The sequence below is a fragment of the Pistacia vera genome, unplaced genomic scaffold (genome assembly GCF_008641045.1).
Source record: "Pistacia vera cultivar Batoury unplaced genomic scaffold, PisVer_v2 Contig940, whole genome shotgun sequence".
In the NCBI taxonomy this organism is placed as follows: Eukaryota; Viridiplantae; Streptophyta; class Magnoliopsida; order Sapindales; family Anacardiaceae; genus Pistacia; species Pistacia vera.
Genome location: NW_022196824.1, coordinates 168,872 through 185,988, shown reverse-complemented (window position 1 = coordinate 185,988; position 17,117 = coordinate 168,872). Strand labels below are relative to the sequence as shown.

General features: G+C 37.7%; 3 protein-coding genes across 3 annotated transcripts; 2 read left to right on the top strand and 1 right to left on the bottom strand.

Moving 5' to 3' along the window:
- Positions 1-3,513: 3,513 nt before the first annotated feature.
- LOC116120684 (LOB domain-containing protein 14-like) lies at positions 3,514-4,606 on the top strand. The gene is made up of 2 exons (XM_031406656.1): positions 3,514-3,792; positions 3,894-4,606. The coding sequence occupies exons 1-2, from the start codon at positions 3,514-3,516 to the stop codon at positions 4,311-4,313; spliced, it is 699 nt and encodes a 232-aa protein (XP_031262516.1). The 3' UTR covers positions 4,314-4,606.
- Positions 4,607-9,692: 5,086 nt separating this feature from the next.
- LOC116120665 (LOB domain-containing protein 14-like) lies at positions 9,693-10,840 on the top strand. Its single transcript, XM_031406639.1, has 2 exons — positions 9,693-10,026; positions 10,128-10,840. Exons 1-2 carry the CDS (start codon positions 9,748-9,750, stop codon positions 10,545-10,547), a joined length of 699 nt encoding a protein of 232 aa, XP_031262499.1. The 5' UTR covers positions 9,693-9,747; the 3' UTR covers positions 10,548-10,840.
- A 4,418-nt stretch (positions 10,841-15,258) lies between these two features.
- LOC116120655 (LOB domain-containing protein 16-like) lies at positions 15,259-16,555 on the bottom strand. Its single transcript, XM_031406621.1, has 2 exons — positions 16,157-16,555; positions 15,259-15,866 (listed from the first exon to the last, which is right to left on the bottom strand). Exons 1-2 carry the CDS (start codon positions 16,445-16,447, stop codon positions 15,537-15,539), a joined length of 621 nt encoding a protein of 206 aa, XP_031262481.1. The 5' UTR covers positions 16,448-16,555; the 3' UTR covers positions 15,259-15,536.
- Between the last annotated feature and the right edge of the window lie 562 nt (positions 16,556-17,117).

Here is a 17,117-nt window from a genome sequence, read left to right as displayed (position 1 = left end):
TAAACTATCGATTTTGATTCATTCCAAATCTAGAGAACTTCTGTGTGGTTTGGATATTGGTGATAGGAGAGATGATGATGTGAATTGTATATGCAGATGAAGAAGAATTATTCAGGTAGGTCTAGTTCTGAAAAGAAATGTAATAAATTAAAGTAAAAGTCCCTTGGAACACCAAAAGGGCTTATTGTTAAGTCTCATCGATCGATAAGAAGGAAGGGCTGCTTGGAGTTTTTATATATATATTTTACATATGCAAATTAGTTTACGGTGTGCTCCTTTTAAGATTAGTTGAACCCCTCCTACATTATTGTCTAAAGGTGTGTGTGATTGGTATTAATTAAATTTAATAGTCTCCTTAAATTAATTAACATGCCTTCTTGTCCCAAGAACACTCTTTCCTTTTCAAAGCTTAAGTGGCCAACAAGTACACATGATATATAAAGCAATTTCTCATGGTGGGATAATGGATTAATATTAATGGCTGCCAATTAGGTCGATGCCATGCAAAGATCCCTGTTGATACGTCCAACTCCAACTGTGTTCTCCAATTAGATTAGCCTTGTCATCACTCATCATTTTAATTAATTAATATACTAATGTTAATTATCAATGCAATTTGCCCCACTTTTAACCACCCCATAGTTAAAATATTTGACTATGATTAGTAGAATTTTGTTTCATTCTATGCCCACTTTCTTAATTAAGTAGCCCATCAAATCGTCAATAGTTCAATCCCATTTTCAAATCAAATGTGCCGTAAATTTATTAAGTATTATTAGCTGCTTCCACAAATCATCAGCTGCTGTATAAAATAGAAGAGATAATCAAAAAGTTACAGCCAAACCTAAACATCTTTCCGCATTAATCAGAAGATTAATTTTATAATTAATTAATCTTTTAATTTAATTTTGGGGGGCATCGGGAGATGTTAAGTTGGGGTGTCATTATTATGGTTGGATGTGGGTCCTAAGTGCACATTTGAGAGAGGTCTACATGTTGGTGCCTATGTGTGACAGAAGAAAGTGGTTGAAAGTGTTTAATGATTATAATTAAAGATTTAATTAATCTTAATTCTACTGTATTGCTCGACAAACCATGACCTGCTGTACTTAAACAATTCTAAGAGCATTCAGCAAAAATCCTCTCTGTGTCTTCTATATTGTGCTTCTCTTTATCAAGTGTTCTATTCCAGTGTCACTATCTTTTGTTTCATTCAATTTTCGAATATATGCTTCTTCTTTTTGCTTCTTGTTTTTTGTTTCCTTGCACTCTCAACATCTGTTCATTGTACTATATATCAGTTTATTATATATAAATATAAATATGATATATCCACAACAACAGTACTCCACCATCTCATGTTACATGTTGTACATTTACAATTCATTTTGATTTTATTGAAATTAATTAAACATTCAAGGGCGTCATTAACTTGATCATCGATGAGATGTACATGTGAAATCTTGCCTGGGGCCATTAACGACATGTCAATTTTAACTGGCTTTGGATCTACACGACATAAATAAATGGGTTTGAGCTTGTCTCATCAACTGGTTTTGATCGATCTGATTTCTTCGCTGTGTTAATAATTGATTACTATATATATCTTGTCTGTGTAAATGTAGTTTTGAATGCGTGCATAAATATATTTATGTAATGCGTGGTTGATGAAGAAGTGTGTGAGTTGTTAATTAAATGAATTTGACTGTTTTTTATAAGATTAAAAGATGAGGTGCCATGAAACAGTCAGCTACTTTTAACTAACTGGTCTACCTGAACCTGCAGCCTTTGCTCGATTGGTATATATTTAAGTAATGAAAGAGGCACATGTTGGGATTTTCCAACCTGCTCGTGTAAAAGTGTTCTTCACATGTAACATGTTGGAAGGTTCTGTTAGATCACCTATCGTTATGGGTTTCTCATTTTTTAACAATCGCGATGTGATTCTCTGTTATTCATTGATTTCCTCGAAGAACGAATTTGTTTAACAACTAAGCGAATCTCTTCTGCAGTGACACATTATAAATTAACAAAAAATTCACGTGTAACAAGTGTCAATTGATCCAATCGTGATAATTCGTAAGTTCAAATGTATATCAATGATTTTGCCAAGTTTTGGATCTTTACAGGACAATTACAATCGAAAGACAACCTATAAAACTTTTCTACAATTTTATTTGTAATAGCTCTTTGATTCATGAAGATATTTAAGCTCCACACAAGAGCTCGCCGGGATTTTCTGCCGATTGTAGAGCCCAAGCAAATCGCATTCACTACAAGTGCTTTTTATGATTATACATATAACTAATTAAAAAGGGACTTTAACCTCCAGGAGGGTCTTCAGAAGAACATATAACATTTTCTACAAAAAATTAAGAGCATATAACCGTTTTAATGGGAACGTAATGAACAGTGTTCAACATATGAAATTCAAGCTTTTTCCAAAAAAAAAAATTAAAATTGAAGAAGACAAGATGACACATTGGGTGCATGATATTCGTTTCTTGTCTATTCAAATTCAAGTTTTGCTATAGCGTAAGTATGTCAAATATAATCGCTAACGTTACATCAAGATGTAAAGTATAGTGATCTATGCGGAGAATGGTCAAATCAGATGATTAGAATGTGTTTCTTCAACGCTCAGTTGCATCTGACGCATACCCAGCTGCTTAATATTCATATATACACGCGACAATTATGTCTCTCTCGTAGATATATGTGTCTTATATTTGTTCACTTAATAAGCCTAAAAGAGAAGTCAAATTAATCAAGAAAGAAAAAAAATATCAACACTTCCAACCGAAGTTGGGAGTAATCCAAAATCCAAATTTCTTTCAATCATGACCGGAACAGGTGGTGCAAAATGTATAATAATCCTTATCTTTAATCCAAAAACATTTAAGTTACATGAATTAATGTATACAGAAAAGTTTATAAATCTCGGCTCTTTTTTGTCTCATAATTATCCTGGATCTTAATGTGGTGTTATACCTTTATCTCAATTAACCCCGATTAATTAAATCCATTTAGAAAACATATGTCTTCAAGAGAGAAATTTGAATAGTTAGTTTAAACTTTTCAGCCTCTGTTTCACTTGTTTAAACTTGTACGTTTTGGATAGTAAGACGAACTAACTATATCAGATGTAGTTGCAGTTATGATCAGTAAGAATCAGTTAACACACTCAAAATATGAGTTAAAATAGACCCAGTCATCAAGCAAACATAAATGGGTTTGGTTTATGCTTAGCTCTTTTGTCGTATAAGGATGCTAAATGGAATCTTATATGAGTGTATAAAAATTTAGGATGAACTATGAAGGGGTGGAAGAGGGTTTTTTAAAGAAATAAACAATTAAATTTGTAGCCCATTAAGGGGACCTAAGGGAATTAACAATTCATTATTATATGATCCACCTCCCTCCTCCTCTGGTGTTTATAAACTTGGCGATAATGCTATTGCACAACCCTGAGAGAGCAAAACCCACCAATATCCCAAAAAGATATATATCAAAATGACAGGTTCTGGTTCTCCTTGTGGAGCCTGCAAATTCTTGAGGAGAAAATGTGTGAGAGGTTGTGTTTTTGCACCTTATTTTTGCCATGAACAAGGCGCTACCCATTTTGCAGCCATCCACAAGGTTTTTGGTGCAAGCAATGTTTCAAAGCTGCTTGCTCATCTCCCTGTCAATGACCGTTGTGAAGCTGCAGTCACAATCTCTTATGAAGCTCAAGCTAGGCTTCAAGATCCCATTTACGGCTGCGTTTCGCATATTTTCGCTCTCCAACAGCAGGTTTATTTCCCTTTTATCTTGTAATTTTTTACTGTTGATTGAAACCCTAATTCATTAACTTTAAATTTATTGATATCCCTTTTTTATTTTAAATCTTGTAGGTTGTGAATCTACAGGCACAACTCGCTTCTCTAAAGGAACAAGCAGCTCAAAGCTTTCTTAATGGCTCTGCTCCTGCAAACCCTAATGACAAATATTGTGGAAAGCTTCCCTCTCGCCCACAAGATATTCACAGTTGGTTTCACCAAGGAAATTCAAACGTGGAGACGCAATTTAATCCGAACCCCAACAATCATTCCACAACAAATCCATACTGTGAAAATAGATTCAATATGAATCCAAACTCTTTCGGAAATTATGAAAATTCAGTCATTTCAGGAGAAGATGTCTCATTTGCTAGCTTCGGAGAGGGTTTTCATTCCATGAGTACACTTGACATGCAAACAGACAACCGGCAATGGACTTTCCAAGACACTGATGATCTTCAATCTGTGGCCTTTGGTTATATTCAGAATTCTTAAGGAGATGGGCTTCAGCGCCAGAAACATATAATTGGTGAAGACCACTCTGTCAATTTTGAAATTGCTGCTGCATCCTTTGAGACATGCACTTCTGTTGCCATAAATAAAAGCTAGGAAGTTGGAAGCCTAGAAATGTTCATAATTCAGAAACCCTAAAATCCACCCTATTCTCGTTTTCTTTAATCTAGTGTAACCTTGGATATTGGTAGAATAATAGTGTAGTTTTCTATCAAAGCTAGATAAAAATCTGGTTTTATTCAAGCTAATTTTATTTGTTTATGGATCTAGTCATGAGTACCTAAAAATTTTGACCTAATTGATACAGTTACCAAGTTTGCTTTTGATACTTAATTTCCCTTCAAAAATCCAATAGGCTGGGTTTGCAAAATCATGTGATTTGGTCTAACTGAATATTGACATCAAGTATTAAAGCACAAGATCCATAAATTTACAACTTTATCATTTTATTCATAAGCTTGATCAAGTAATCTGAAAACTTCCTTTTTCTCTGAGAAGATAATGATATGTTCATGAGAATTTATGGTGCAATTCGATCTCTTTTGCTTTGAATAATGAGGTTTTTATATTGGTAGCATGCATGACTTTATATTTTGTTCTGCAGCTTTGCTTGTGGTTGTATAGTCAAGGTCATTGCGCATATTAAATCGTTCTCTACCTGATCAATGGATTACAAATCGTGGAATCTAGATACCAAGAAGTTAGTCTTATCAAGTACAATCCACCAGTTTCTGTTCATGTATGGACCAAAAATATATGATTCGTACAACCTCGATCAGCTTCATGAATATATATTTATAATTGTGAGTGTGAGAGATCCCTAGAAGACAGAAGAGGTTTCTTTAATAACCAATTAGCTAGTTCACACGGGGGAAAACCCAATGTATTGTTGGCTTATTCTTCCACGAGTTTGGTTGCTTATAATTTTGACAGTACTGCTTCTGTTTCCAAGGTTTGTTGATTGCTTTTTGTTTATTGTAACCGAAGTCTGAAAGCACACTGTCCAAAAAGAAAAATCCCATTCTAGTTCATACCTTATATTTTTAAAATCAAAATCTCTCTTCACAATAGTTTAATATATTTGAGCTTAATCAAAATCTCTCTTCACCATAGTTCATACCTTTGATTGTGAATTAAGATACTGCTTCTTTCAGATGTTTATCTGCATCTTTCATGGTAGAGTGATCTTCAGTTCANGGCCGTAATCAGCTGTCTTATCAGTGTCCGGATAGGAAGTTAATTCTGATTAGGAGAATAACTCCCAAGTGGGAAAGTCATCAGGAAAGGGGAAGGCGACCTTGAATAGGGGATTGATCAAGAATGGGAAAATATTGAAGGGGCTATGGGCTCTGGACTCGCCCATGGACCCAGGAAGTGGACTGGGATTAAGAGGCTCGCGCCCATGTGGTTTGGGCTAGCTATACCTCGTATCAAATAGGACTAATCCGAATTGGGCCTCTGTAAGACTGGGCCTGGTCATTCTTCACTAGTAGTCCTGTTTCCCTATTTGGGCCAAGGACGATTTTTGGCCCTAACAGTTTGTCCCCCACTCTCTAAGTTGAGAGTAACTTAAGTCAGAGAGTAGGTTACGCTCAAGGCGAGCTCGGTCTTCCCTCATGGACGAACGATCATTGAAATGAATGCTCTGACCGTTGCAGGTGATCCTTGATTGGACGTCGTTCGGTATCCACTCCTGAACAAGAGCATGCCACCATTGCGATGTGCTTGATCGGTTCGACGAGCCGAAGAGCAGAGAACTAGGTATGGTCGCTCGGTACGTCCGCGTGACTAGCAAGGAAACCGTGCAAGGGGCAGTCATTCGTCATGCCGGAACGGACGAGTTCAGGAAATTCACCAAGGAGCTTCATTCGGTCAGGGTGTTGGGACGACCAGGTAGGTGAGGTAACCGTACACGTTGACCACTCGTTCGCCACGGACGGACGAATGGGCGAGGCTTGATGGCGTTGTTCTGAAGAGGGCTTAACCCAGGCTACTCCAAGCTCATGCGTCGATCGACCGGGCCTTCTGGGCTGGCTGAGTATGGGATGCTTGGGAGGGCTCCTGACCTGAAAAGCTGAGTCGGTCGGACGGATTGAGTGGCCAAGTGTGCTGTTGGGGTGAAGGTTGGATGCGCGTCGAACATACTAAGGTTGGATGCGCGTCGAACATACTTCTGGAGGTACAAGCTGAGTCAGCCGGAAGGGTCGGGCGATCGAGATGCAGAATCCGTACAGGGCCACGATTTCCCAGGTGGTCTGGATCGCTGCCACGTGTATGGTGGCGATCGATCCGTCGTTTCGAGAGCGGGAAAACGAAGAGACCCCCTGACAACTGGCCAACCACGAACTGCCACGTGTCTGTATTTTCTTTACAAATCTGGGGAGTAGACTGTTCATCTTCTATCCGCGTTCGTTTTGTGTTTTCATCAAAAGAAAAATCTCTCGTTTTTGGTTTTCTTTTGTTCTTTTTTGTTCTCAGTTTCTTTGAGCGACGGTGGTCTTTTCTGCAACAAGGTAACCATTTTTCTTTTTTTGGCCGATTTGCTGTTCTGTTTGTGGGTTTTTTTTGTTTTTTTGGTGGTTGAAACTTTGGGAGGTAGGATGAAGGCTTTTTTTGAACTTTTGAGGGGGTTTACACTGGGTTTTCAAGTGTTTTCGTGTTAGGACTCGGAGATAAGGTATAGATTTGAATTTTTCGGTGGATATCCGGGAAGAATCCGATAATTTCGGGCATTTTCTGGGTTAAGTCGTGCTTAGTAAGAGGTCGTTCGGTCGGTCCGCCTGACCGAATAGGGTGGAGAAGGGGGCGTGGAGCGGACTGAAGGGTCAGTCGGTCATCCAGGGCGAGTGGGAGTTTTTAGGTTCGTGGGAAAGTGAGCGAGGTTAGTAGGTGACTCGGTTTGAGCTTGGAGGTGGGTTGGTCGTCTGGGGCGAGCGAACTACTCTACTGAACCTGGTTCTAAGGTCGGTCGGTTGGAGGGGTCGACCAAGGGTAGGGTGACGTCTAGTTATCGGACAGGTCGGCTAGTAGCGTGCCTCTTCATTCGGCCAATTAGGCGAGGCGACTGAGATTGAAGAGTGACTTTCGCGGGTGTCGGTCGGTGTTGAAGGACGACTGGTAGCTAGGTTGACACTTGAGCGTTTCTTGTAGTTTGGTTCCATAACAAGGAACGAGTCGATCGGTTCGTACGGGCGAGTCATCCGCTATGTCAGACGATACATCAACAGAGTCGAGTCGAGATGTGGTGGATGTTGGGGACGACTATGAGCGTGCCCCGACTATGGTGATGATGCCTGAGGGGAGCGTTCCGGTCGGCATGCCGACCGCAGTTAGTGTTGCTGCTCCAGGGTCGAGTGGAGCTAGGCTGAGTGGCTCGGATCTGTATGGTAGGAGTGGGGAAGACTCCGGAGGGGCTGACAGTCCCTCTTCATCCGGTAGTAGCTCTGAGGAAGAGCTGAGCCAGCAGGGCAGTGGGATTTTGACCAGAGATTATCCGCCCGTGCTGAAGGATAGTGACGTGTGGCGTATCCGTACACTGTATCATATCCCTGGTTCTATCAAAGTCCGGACCCGCGGTCGGACGAGCGGGTTGATTGGGAAGCTGAAGGTTGGGTCTGTGTGTACAAGAAATGGTTTCATGATGGGTTGAGGTTGCCTGTGCCTCGCCTCGTCTGGGAGGTGCTGAATCACTTCATTATCGCCCCTTCCCAACTTATGCCGAACGCCTGGGGATTGCTGATGGCCCTGGAGGATCTGTGTGTTCGGCACCAAATTGTGTTCAGGTTGCACGAGCTGCTGTACTCGTACTTCCTGAAGGAGAATGATAAGGAGAAGGGCCGATATCTGCTAAACTTGAGGCACGACNGTTAAACTGACCCGACCCTTTACCAGAATCCGAGGGTCGATGCTCTGGTGTGGAGAGGGGTTGCATGGATGGGATAGTGGTGCGGAACCGATTGGGGGGTGCTTGGTCAGGCAGAAACTCGAGTTCATAGAATCGGCTTACTTTCTCCTTTAGCGACTGGTTCTCGACCCTGATGGATGTGTTTTCGGCTTCCAGTGTGGCCACCTTGTCCAAGTTTTGTTGCATGAGGGCGGTCAAAGCCTCCAGTCTGGCCTCGAGGCCTGAGTTAACGTCGTCTGGATTGTCAGCCATGGAATATTCCTCCACGTAGCAAGGTTCGTCACGCCGAATGATTACTAGAGGCCCCACGGTGGGCGCGAAACTGTAAACGTAAAAACCTACCTGTACGGAAAGGGAGGTCTGATCCCGTGAGGTTAAGGCCACTAGCGATCTGCTGTACCTGCACACGTAGAGAAACACACGCGTGAAGCGAACGGGAAACACCAGGGTGGTGTTTGCCGTAGGCACTCCGACGCTCAAGTCAGCAAGGCTGAAAGGCTAATATAGTGAGGGCTAGGGAATAAAAGGTTACTGGAAGTCTAGTCGGGGACTGTGACTACGGCGGTGAAGCGAAGCTCTCAAGCAAGAGCTTAGGGTGTGAAGGTGTAATGTCGATGTCCTTTGTGAGAGGGCTGGCCTCTGCTTATATAGTGGTCGTCTGGTCTCCCAATCCTGGTGGGAGCAGGAGTCCTAGTATGACTCTGATGCTAACCCTAGAATCAAGGCCGTAATCAGCTGTCTTATCAGTGTCCGGATAGGAAGTTAATTCTGATTAGGAGAATAACTCTCAAGTGGGAAAGTCATCAGGAAAGGGGAAGGCGACCTTGAATAGGGGATTGATCAAGAATGGAAAAATATTGAAGGGGCTATGGGCTCTGGACTCGCCCATGGACCCAGGAAGTGGACTGGGATTAAGAGGCTCGCGCCCATGTGCTTTAGGCCGGCTATACCTCGTATCAAATAGGACTAATCCGAATTAGGCCTCTGCAAGACTGGGCCTGGTCATTCTTCACTAGTGGTCCTGTTTCTCTATTTGGGCCAAGGACGATTTTTTGCCCTAACATTAGTTTAAACTTTTCAGCCTCTGTTTCACTTGTTTAAACTTGTACGTTTTGGATAGTAAGACGAACTAACTATATTAGATGTAGTTGCAGTTATGATCAGTAAGAATCAGTTAACACACTCAAAATATGAGTTAAAATAGACCCCACCATCAAGCAAACATAAATGGGTTTGGTTTATGCTTAGCTCTTTTGTCGTATAAGGATGCTAAATGGAATCTTATATGAGTGTATAAAAATTTAGGATGAACTATGAAGGGGTGGAAGAGGGTTTTTTAAAGAAATAAACAATGAAATTTGTAGCCCATTAAGGGGACCTAAGGGAATTAACAATTCATTATTATATGATCCACCTCCCTCTTCCTTTGGTGTTTATAAACTTGGAGATAATGCTATTGCACAACCCTGAGAGAGCAAAACCCACCAATATCCCAAAAAGATATCTATCAAAATGACAGGTTCTGGTTCTCCTTGTGGAGCCTGCAAATTCTTGAGGAGAAAATGTGTGAGAGGTTGTGTTTTCGCACCTTATTTTTGCCATGAACAAGGCGCTACCCATTTTGCAGCCATCCACAAGGTTTTTGGTGCAAGCAATGTTTCAAAGCTGCTTGCTCATCTCCCTGTCAATGACCGTTGTGAAGCTGCAGTCACAATCTCTTATGAAGCTCAAGCTAGGCTTCAAGATCCCATTTACGGCTGCGTTTCGCATATTTTCGCTCTCCAACAGCAGGTTTATTTCCCTTTTATCTTGTAATTTTTTACTGTTGATTGAAACCCTAATTCATTAACTTTAAATTTATTGATATCCCTTTTTTATTTTAAATCTTGTAGGTTGTGAATCTACAGGCACAACTCGCTTCTCTAAAGGAACAAGCAGCTCAAAGCTTTCTTAATGGCTCTGCTCCTGCAAACCCTAATGACAAATATTGTGGAAAGCTTCCCTCTCGCCCACAAGATATTCACAGTTGGTTTCACCAAGGAAATTCAAACGTGGAGACGCAATTTAATCCGAACCCCAACAATCATTCCACAACAAATCCATACTGTGAAAATAGATTCAATATGAATCCAAACTCTTTCGGAAATTATGAAAATTCAGTCATTTCAGGAGAAGATGTCTCATTTGCTAGCTTCGGAGAGGGTTTTCATTCCATGAGTACACTTGACATGCAAACAGACAACCGGCAATGGACTTTCCAAGACACTGATGATCTTCAATCTGTGGCCTTTGGTTATATTCAGAATTCTTAAGGAGATGGGCTTCAGCGCCAGAAACATATAATTGGTGAAGACCACTCTGTCAATTTTGAAATTGCTGCTGCATCCTTTGAGACATGCACTTCTGTTGCCATAAATAAAAGCTAGGAAGTTGGAAGCCTAGAAATGTTCATAATTCAGAAACCCTAAAATCCACCCTATTCTCGTTTTCTTTAATCTAGTGTAACCTTGGATATTGGTAGAATAATAGTGTAGTTTTCTATCAAAGCTAGATAAAAATCTGGTTTTATTCAAGCTAATTTTATTTGTTTATGGATCTAGTCATGAGTACCTAAAAATTTTGACCTAATTGATACAGTTACCAAGTTTGCTTTTGATACTTAATTTCCCTTCAAAAATCCAATAGGCTGGGTTTGCAAAATCATGTGATTTGGTCTAACTGAATATTGACATCAAGTATTAAAGCACAAGATCCATAAATTTACAACTTTATCATTTTATTCATAAGCTTGATCAAGTAATCTGAAAACTTCCTTTTTCTCTGAGAAGATAATGATATGTTCATGAGAATTTATGGTGCAATTCGATCTCTTTTGCTTTGAATAATGAGGTTTTTATATTGGTAGCATGCATGACTTTATATTTTGTTCTGCAGCTTTGCTTGTGGTTGTATAGTCAAGGTCATTGCGCATATTAAATCGTTCTCTACCTGATCAATGGATTACAAATCGTGGAATCTAGATACCAAGAAGTTAGTCTTATCAAGTACAATCCACCAGTTTCTGTTCATGTATGGACCAAAAATATATGATTCGTACAACCTCGATCAGCTTCATGAATATATATTTATAATTGTGAGTGTGAGAGATCCCTAGAAGACAGAAGAGGTTTCTTTAATAACCAATTAGCTAGTTCACACGGGGGAAAACCCAATGTATTGTTGGCTTATTCTTCCACGAGTTTGGTTGCTTATAATTTTAACAGTACTGCTTCTGTTTCCAAGGTTTGTTGATTGCTTTTTGTTTATTGTAACCGAAGTCTGAAAGCACACTGTCCAAAAAGAAAAATCCCATTCTAGTTCATACCTTATATTTTTAAAATCAAAATCTCTCTTCACAATAGTTTAATATATTTGAGCTTAATCAAAATCTCTCTTCACCATAGTTCATACCTTTGATTGTGAATTAAGATACTGCTTCTTTCAGATGTTTATCTGCATCTTTCATGGTAGAGTGATCTTCAGTTCAAGGTGATTTGGCTGAGGTACTATCAACATTATTGACACCAATGCATGCAGTTATTCTTGAATCTTTCTTCACAATATATATAAAAATATATGTAATTTGTTGTAACTTATTCGTTGAATCTAATTTAGGCTGTATGATCCGGCTTTAGCCACAAAGAAACTTCTATTATTATTTTTTTACCGGTCTTGAAAACAGTAGCACTAGAATCGTGGGCATCTCTATGATTATGTTTTTCTTGCTGATTAAAATTTATCAGTTTGTAAGTTCGGGAATCTTTTTGGTAAATTTCGAAGTTCTTCAGAAATTTACAAGAATAAAATTGCATAGCTATATATATTCATGCTTCACTTCTTTCCACTCTTAAAGATATATGAATACGAAGGGTTTTTTTCTTTTTCCTTTTTTGCGACCAATGGTGTACGGACCAACTTGTGCTATACTTCAACTAATCTTTTAGGGTCTTGAAGTTGACAGCCGGATAAATACCCTCAATGGTTACTCTTGTTAGCAACCCAGGTGAGTCGAAGGGTTAATGTTGATGAAATTGGTTATCCTGTAAAATGGAAAACTTTTGTGAAGAATCTATGTAGTGCAACACAGTGCATATTTCATGTCTATGCAATATGAAACATTTGGACAAAATTTGCAATATCTTATTTATCTTTTCAAGTTTGAAAAATAAAATCTGGAAGGATTCCATACATATATAAATGTGTATGATGCGTTGGTGGTGCATGTAATTGCTTTTTGGATTGAAAATTCTCCATTAAAGAATATATATGGAAGAAACCCTTTTAATTTCTTTCGCATTGAACAGTCCATATGTAGACAGATAACAATATTAATAAGATTTATTGGAGCAAATATATATTCTCTGTGATTGGATGACATTTAAGACCCACTCACTACTGCTTCAAATTCGACATTCAAAATGGAACAGTCTTGCTTAAAAACTTCCACATTTTATTATCTTATTAATATATGCTTTATTCTATTAAGGATCTTCACAGATAAACTATTATATATTTCTTGCATTCTTGATTATTTATCACATATACATTACAAAGTGAAGGATTATTTGACTGTTATTTGACCATACCCTCTGCTCTCTGTATTCAAATGCCAGCAGTCCCATGTCTTGTATTTCATTAATTACTATAAAAAGCTATTTGCTTTTGCTAGTAGTGAAACTTTACATGTATCAATACTTTATTTAAGCTTTACCATTGATGATCCCTTTGGATTGAAAGGAAAAAAAAAATAAGGCAAATCGTTTGCTGTATGAACAGCTTTTTGAGGATGGACCATCTTTGTAGGATTCCCAAATATATTTTGTAAAGATTACTCCGTTCAGAGCTACTTAATTAATTCCATTATATAAAAACAAAATACTTTATCAGGACATGTACCCAGAAAAAACAGAGTTGTATGGTTGTCATGTTCTCAATTAACATTTACAAGGTAAAAGTAGCCATTATTCTATACTAGACCCAACCCAACTCACTCCGGCCCAATTGAATTGATCGACAGAGTAATATTTACCAGGTAACTTTCACACATATTCTGAATTAACTCTTGGTAATTTACAAAGCATAACTTTGCATACCAGCAGAAACTGGAAAAGCTGAAGGATGTTTGGTTTTATTATAGCTTTCAAAGTGAGCCAAAAGTTTGAATGGTCACACCTTAGTTTAATAAACAAGGCCGCACGGACCAAACTTGTAATTAATAAAAGATTAAAGAAGGACAGTTACTTGTCTCGAATACATGGATGGTCCCACAATCGAGCGGCTATGATGGAGACGTATATGTATAGGTAAAGTCAATGGTCAAACTTAATTTGTTAGAATATTCAAACCCTTTCACGCTTTTCCTAAACTTAGTCCAACCGTTTCTTTTCACTTTTGTTTTCTTCTTCTTCTTCTTCTTCTTCTTTAATTTATGTTTTAATTAAACACCAATTGCAAAGCTATGGAATTTATTGAAGAAATTAAGAAGATAGAGATAGAGATAGAGATAGAGAGACATAACATACGGTGCTGCTCTCAACAGCCATGGGAATGAATGAATACAAACTCTTTGTAATTATTTTTAATAATTTGAAATAAAGTAGACTTCTTTCTTGTCTTCCCCTTTTTTTTTTTTTTTTTTTTTTTTCACTTTTGTTGACAGCTTTTTCCATTTTATGAATATTTATTTAATGTTTCTGTGGAATAATTACTTTCCAAGTTCAATTAATGGAGGATCCCATTTATAATAATAATAATTATTATTACTTTTTAGATATAATTTAGCATATAAGAAAGTGGGTTACTGTCTCTTGACTACCTTTTATATGCAACAGTCTTGGGCTCGAAGAACTTACTTTGCTATTCAATATTAATCCAATCTCAATTCACTAAATTGTATAAATATTAATTTATTTGTCATCAACTACTATTCAGCTCACCCTCTTCACTTCTATAACCCTTACAATATAAAACACATTCTGGTTCTTTCTTTTCTTTTTATCATCGATTTCTCTAGTGATGAGATTGCGTATGCTAAACTTTCTCCATCTAAAATCTGAATCCAATCTTTAGTCATGCCAACTCAATCATATGTGTGATCTACAAGGATTAGTGAATTATAAAATATGAATACTAGCTAGGCTTTCAAAAACATATATATATATATAGGATACAAGGGTTTATCCTATTTGGTAGATGCTTCTAAATAATAAAATATACCCAATTCAGATGAAACATATATTAATTTCATAACATATATAAGCGTCTCATTATAGGATTTGGAGAACCAAACAAAATTATATTTGGGTTAATTAATTTGTTTAATAAAGTTGCGAAAGCTAGCTACTAACTCATGATGTAGCCCATTGCATTCAATCAAGGGGACACTTTGTCTATATAAATGAGTACAATTTTATTGGGGCATTGTTATTAAAATTAGCAAGACTATTGATGTTAGGTGAACCTACTTATTATTAGAACATATAAACCCTAGCTAAAATACTCACCTCAAACCATATATCGATGCGTTTGCCTTTAATTTCAATGATAGCACACCATCGAACTCATCAAAATTAATGCTTAATTACCAAATCTCACAATCTTACTCTCATCCCAAGTGCCCCCTTGCATGCATTTGGATCTAGACTTTGTTGGAAGCTAAGAAGCAACTTAAGGGCCAAAGCTTAATTAAATCATCTTTAATCAAGAGATTATAGGACTGATATATTCTTAATTGATTAAACCGAAAATTTGCCCTGGGGATTCCCATATGATCATCTCTTATATGTTTAATTAATTATCCCCACGTAGGAAAAGACACAAGAGGGTTCAATTTTGTATGTATTTGAGTTATCATTGAACTTGACAGATAAAGAATATAAAAACAATTCAAATTCCATAGCTTTTTATTTTAAAATGTTTATGGGGTGTCTCTATTATTGTTCTTCAGTAAATTCTATAAGAATTTATCTTCAAAAGGTAAGCTAACAACCCTACCCAGATTAATTATTTACATGGTAAATTATTGTAACCCAGTATATACAAAATTATCTACTTCAAGAAAGTTAACCACCCTAGCTAGTAATTTATTCAAAGTCGCAGAGAGAGAGACAGGTAGCTCATTTCCAAGTTTAATTAATTTGGAAAAAAGGAAATGCCATTGTTAGGCTTTATCAAATTATACTAAAGTTTTGGATAGTCTGAGTATATACAGAATTTGAGCAGGGATGATGATGATCTGTTTTCATAAAGAAACATGATTGAAATCAATTTCTCATCATTCTAAGGGCAAGTGCTTGAAGCTCACCCAACTCAGTAGTATTACATGGTCTCTTCTTGTTTGGACAAGCTTGAAATGAAAATTCCTCTCTACAGCTCTCTATTTCTTGCATATTCATCCCATCGTTGTTATGGTCTGCTGATTCGAATGAGCTTTGTGGCGATATTGAATTCATGTAAGTTGGATAATTAGTTGGAAACGATGATGCCCCACCTGCGTTGCCTGGCCAATATTGATTCTCCATATTCCTTGGATCCATTATATTTTGAGCTAGTTGAGCCTTCACTTGCATCAATTGAGCTTGCAACATTGCCACCTATAAAAACATTAAACACAGTTCATGAAAAATTTATAATTTACTTAATTTTTCTAAAATGAAAACTTCTGGGAAATTTTAAAGCTAGGTTCACTGGCAAGAACAGAAGTAGAGAGCATAATTTGTCAAAAAAAAAAAAAAATGTATAAAAGAAAGTTTAAGAGGGGACTGCTTGAAACAATACAAATAATATACAGAAGAACTCACGGCTGAAAAGGATTACTGGTAACATATCATACTACTTTTAGAGATATGACAAGATTTGGTTGAAAATCTTAGTGATTAATTACCTGCTGTTGCAAGGCGAAGATGTGTGCAACACAACCATAAACAGGATCTCTGATCCGAGCTTGAGCTTCATAGGCAATTGTAACAACGGCCTCACAACGATCAGCAACAGGAACATGCAACAACAATTTAGACACATTACTGGCACCAAAAACTTTATGAATGGCAGCAAACCTTGCAGGGCCTTGTTCTGAGCAAAAATAAGGCGCAAAAATACAATCTGATGCACATTTTCGCCTGAGAAACTTGCATGCACCGCAAGGAGAGCCACTGCCATTCCCAGATGATGCCATGGTAATTAAGACAGAACTAGAAGAAGAGAATCTTAAAAATGGAAAATAATTTAAGGGCACACGAGCACACTAGGAAATGGTGCAAATAAATGAAAGACTTTAAGGTAAGGGTGGTAGGGGAGAGTGGGGCTTTTGAGAGTTGGGTTCTTCTTATAAGGAGTGTGAATGGGGGACATTGAGGGCCTATTTGTAGGCTTTTAGGGAAGCATGTATTGATGGTTTATGCAATATGGGTTGTTTATTTAAATGTGTTAGACCATTTTTTATGGTTTATCATATGGTTTTATTATTTCTAACTTTGTTTCATTTTAATTTTTTATAGTCCAAGTTTGATTTTGGGGTTTTGATATGTTAATCTTTTTCCGCCGAACGCCGCACCTGGGAACTGCTGCTGTTTGTCGCTTTATGGATGCTATTGTATTAGTTTCTTCTTCTTCTTCTTCTTCTTCACTGCCACCTGCCGGTGAAGGCCTACCGACAACCACTCTACTTATTTTAAGTATAATTATACATCAGCGGCATTTTATTAATTTATTGAAGAAGAAACACGTTTAAATTATTTTATTAATAAAAAGAATAATGGTAACCAGCTACATCTTTGAACAAATTTAAAGATTCAAGAAGCGTGTTTGTTTTTCAACGATTGATTTATCACGATCCAGTGACAAGT

Bases quoted from the DNA above. Each gene is read 5' to 3' on its own strand.
- LOC116120684 (XM_031406656.1), top strand. From the start codon at position 3,514: ATGACAGGTTCTGGTTCTCCTTGTGGAGCCTGCAAATTCTTGAGGAGA. The intron at 3,793-3,893 runs GTTTATTTCCCT...TAAATCTTGTAG, and splicing joins TTTTCGCTCTCCAACAGCAG to GTTGTGAATCTACAGGCACA.
- LOC116120665 (XM_031406639.1), top strand. From the start codon at position 9,748: ATGACAGGTTCTGGTTCTCCTTGTGGAGCCTGCAAATTCTTGAGGAGA. The intron at 10,027-10,127 runs GTTTATTTCCCT...TAAATCTTGTAG, and splicing joins TTTTCGCTCTCCAACAGCAG to GTTGTGAATCTACAGGCACA.
- LOC116120655 (XM_031406621.1), bottom strand. From the start codon at position 16,447: ATGGCATCATCTGGGAATGGCAGTGGCTCTCCTTGCGGTGCATGCAAG. The intron at 15,867-16,156 runs GTAATTAATCAC...ATGTTTTTATAG, and splicing joins TCTTCGCCTTGCAACAGCAG to GTGGCAATGTTGCAAGCTCA.